This window comes from Emiliania huxleyi (assembly GCF_000372725.1).
Source record: "Emiliania huxleyi CCMP1516 unplaced genomic scaffold EMIHUscaffold_808, whole genome shotgun sequence".
Taxonomy (NCBI): Eukaryota; Haptophyta; order Isochrysidales; family Noelaerhabdaceae; genus Emiliania; species Emiliania huxleyi.
In genome coordinates this window covers 14,935-17,604 of record NW_005195955.1, presented here as the reverse complement: position 1 = coordinate 17,604, position 2,670 = coordinate 14,935, and the positions used below count along the sequence as shown (strand labels likewise).

The window sequence follows — 2,670 nt, the reverse complement described above, 5'->3', positions numbered from 1 at the left end:
GGGGTGGTACGGCAAGACAGGAGACTTTCGCGACACCTTTCCGGCGCTGGCAGGCTCGGTGGAGACGCGGGTCGTATTTGCTGACTTTTCCGGCGAGGTGGTCGTGCATTGCCACTTCTTGAAGCACGAGGCACGAGGCCAGCGTGCCCTGGCTCGGCCTGCGAACGTCGCTCTCTTCACCTGACACCTTGTGAAGAGTAGGACCTTGGCATGATGGACACCATCTACGTCAGCGCTTCGACGTCGCCCCCGTCGCCGCCCCCGTCGCCGCCCCCGTCGCCGCCCCCATCAGTAGTGTCCTCTCCCTCCCCACCACCCTCGCCGCCGCCATCTCCACCACCGCCCGGTGCCTCCTCGCCGTCTCCGCCTTCGCCCCCGCCCCCACTATCACCGCCGCCGGTGCCATCGCCGCTCTCGCCGCCGCCAGAAGGCGAGGTGGACGCGGGTCTCGTTGCTGCGGCAGTCGCAGGCGGCGTGGCCGCCGCGTGTGTGGCGACAGCCTTGGCCGTGCTCTACGCGCGCGCGGGAAGCACACGGAGTGTCAAGAGCGTTTCGCTTCCGGAGGCCTAGTGTTCCTTTTCGAAAAGGATACGAAAAATGGAGAATTGACGTTTCGTCATGCCTCAACGCGCTCAAGAGCGCCCTTCGCAAAGAATAAGAGGGCTCCCGCGGCGATCAACACCGCAACTCCTTTTCTAAATTTCACCACGCTTCTTACGCGCGACGACGCTACAGCCTCCACCAAACCTCACACTTTTACTCACCCTCGGACATGCTTGCACCGTCATCCTGCGCGTCTGATGCGTCGCGCATCTGCTCGTCACCCTCTCCGTCACTCGCGTCGGCGGGCGACCGGGCTGTGGGTGCGGCCTGCTTCTTTCTTGCGCTCGCGGCGCCGGCGCCACGGCGCCGTTTGCGTCCGTCCTTTGCGCTTCGCTTGGCAAGCTCGCCCGCAAAGTACGCCGAGTACGCAAGGCGCACCTTTTTGTTTTGAAGACCTCGATACTTAGCGCACTGCTCGGGCGAGAGCTCAAACACGTGCCGCGTCTCGTCTTCGCCGCCGGCTACGCGCACAGACACAGTGCGCGGCAGCGCCGACACGTCAACCCGCGTGTACGTCAGCGACGGGTCCCGCACGCCGCACGAGGCGCATGCGTGCAGCGGCAGCGCGTGCGCCATGCGCTCGTCGCTCCACTCGCCCAGCAGCCGCCGCTTCGTCTCGTCGGAGACGTGCACGCAGCGCTGCAGCAGCGCCGCCGTCTCGTCCTCGGGCCGCTCCAGGTCCATGACGACGTTCGTCGAGGCGTGGAAGCGCGTCTCCAGGTCGATGGCCGCCTGCTCGGCCGCGGCGAGCTTGCCCTGGTCGACGCACATGCCGCACACCGCGTGCGCCGGGCAGCCGCACTGGCCGCGTTGTGGGCGCACGGTCTTGGCGACCGCCGGCGCTGCGCGCCGGTCGTGCTGCTCACGCTGCCGGCGGCGCTGGTCGCGCGCCTGCCGATCGCGCGTGTTCGCGGCGGCTGCATCTCTTGCTCGTTTCGCTCGCACCCGAGCGGCTGTCGCCAGGCGCTTCAGGTCGGCGGTGCTGCGCGCGCGGCCGTCGGCCAGGCACAGCCACATGTCCTCCTCCTTAGCAGGCTCGCACGGCTTGCCGTCGAACTGCGGCTGGCGCCCGCGACGATGCTTCGCCCAGGCCGGGCACGATGGTGCCGCGACGAGCGGCGTCGAGGCGACGGCCATCGATGGGTCCAGAAGACTTGGAGACACTTCTACCAAAAAATCGAGCACAATTGCGTTACATGGGCATGGCCGGGGTTTCTGCACCGAACGATCTTACTTTCGGTCTATCGAAAGTGTTCGTCGATAAAATTCTTAATGCCCGCCGCCGCACGCACCCCACCGAGTAGCAGGGAGACCAGCGCAAAGAACACGACTTGCCGAGGTCGGCGTCGGCGTGAAGAGCCGCGCGGCATGTCACAGTGGAGCCTCGAGGGTGACAGCACGCTCGCGGGTGGTGAGAGCAGGCTCGTTCTCCCGTGCACGGAGGGTGCCGCCAGCGCTTTCGACCTCGGACGCGGGCGACTGTTTGCTGCTTACGGCAAGGTATTCGCGCACAGCACTGTCAGTCGCGTCCAGTGCAGTCTCTCCGTGGAGGCGGGATCCCTTCGCGTGGAGTCGCGGGGTCAGAACCCGACTGGCATACGTCCGGCTGGCGGCGCGTGGAGGCTGCTCGCACAGCAGCAGCACAGCTTGCTCAATGATGGCGACGAGCTGGCGCTCGACAAGATGCGCAAGCCGGGCACGGTGTTCACCGTGCGCAAACGCCCTCGCGAGGCCGCCGTGGCCGCGCCGCCCACGCCAGCGGCGGCAGCGCCGTTTGCCGGTTTGCGTGTGATGTTCGGACTGCGCAGTGCGAGGCAGGCGGAGATTCAGGCGGGCGCGATCGTGCGGCACGGCGGCGTGGTGGTCGCTGCGGACGGCGACGCGGCAGCGGCGACACACCTCGTCCTCGACCATGCGCGCGACGCAGCGACGCACCCCGCGCTCGCCGCGCTGCCCGCCTCATCGTGGCCGCGGCTGCACACCGAGGAGTGGGCGCCGCACCGCAGCAGTGCCGTACACAGCGGTGGCGCGGCGCCCGACGAGCACGACGTCCACCCGGCACAGCGG

The 2,670-nt window shown here is 67.8% G+C and overlaps 1 protein-coding gene across 1 annotated transcript; it reads right to left on the bottom strand.

Annotated features, from left to right (window-relative positions):
- Positions 1–691: 691 nt before the first annotated feature.
- On the bottom strand, positions 692–1,760 carry EMIHUDRAFT_446449 (hypothetical protein). The gene has a single exon (XM_005759205.1). The coding sequence runs from the start codon at positions 1,738–1,740 to the stop codon at positions 757–759; it is 984 nt and encodes a 327-aa protein (XP_005759262.1). The 5' UTR covers positions 1,741–1,760; the 3' UTR covers positions 692–756.
- Between the last annotated feature and the right edge of the window lie 910 nt (positions 1,761–2,670).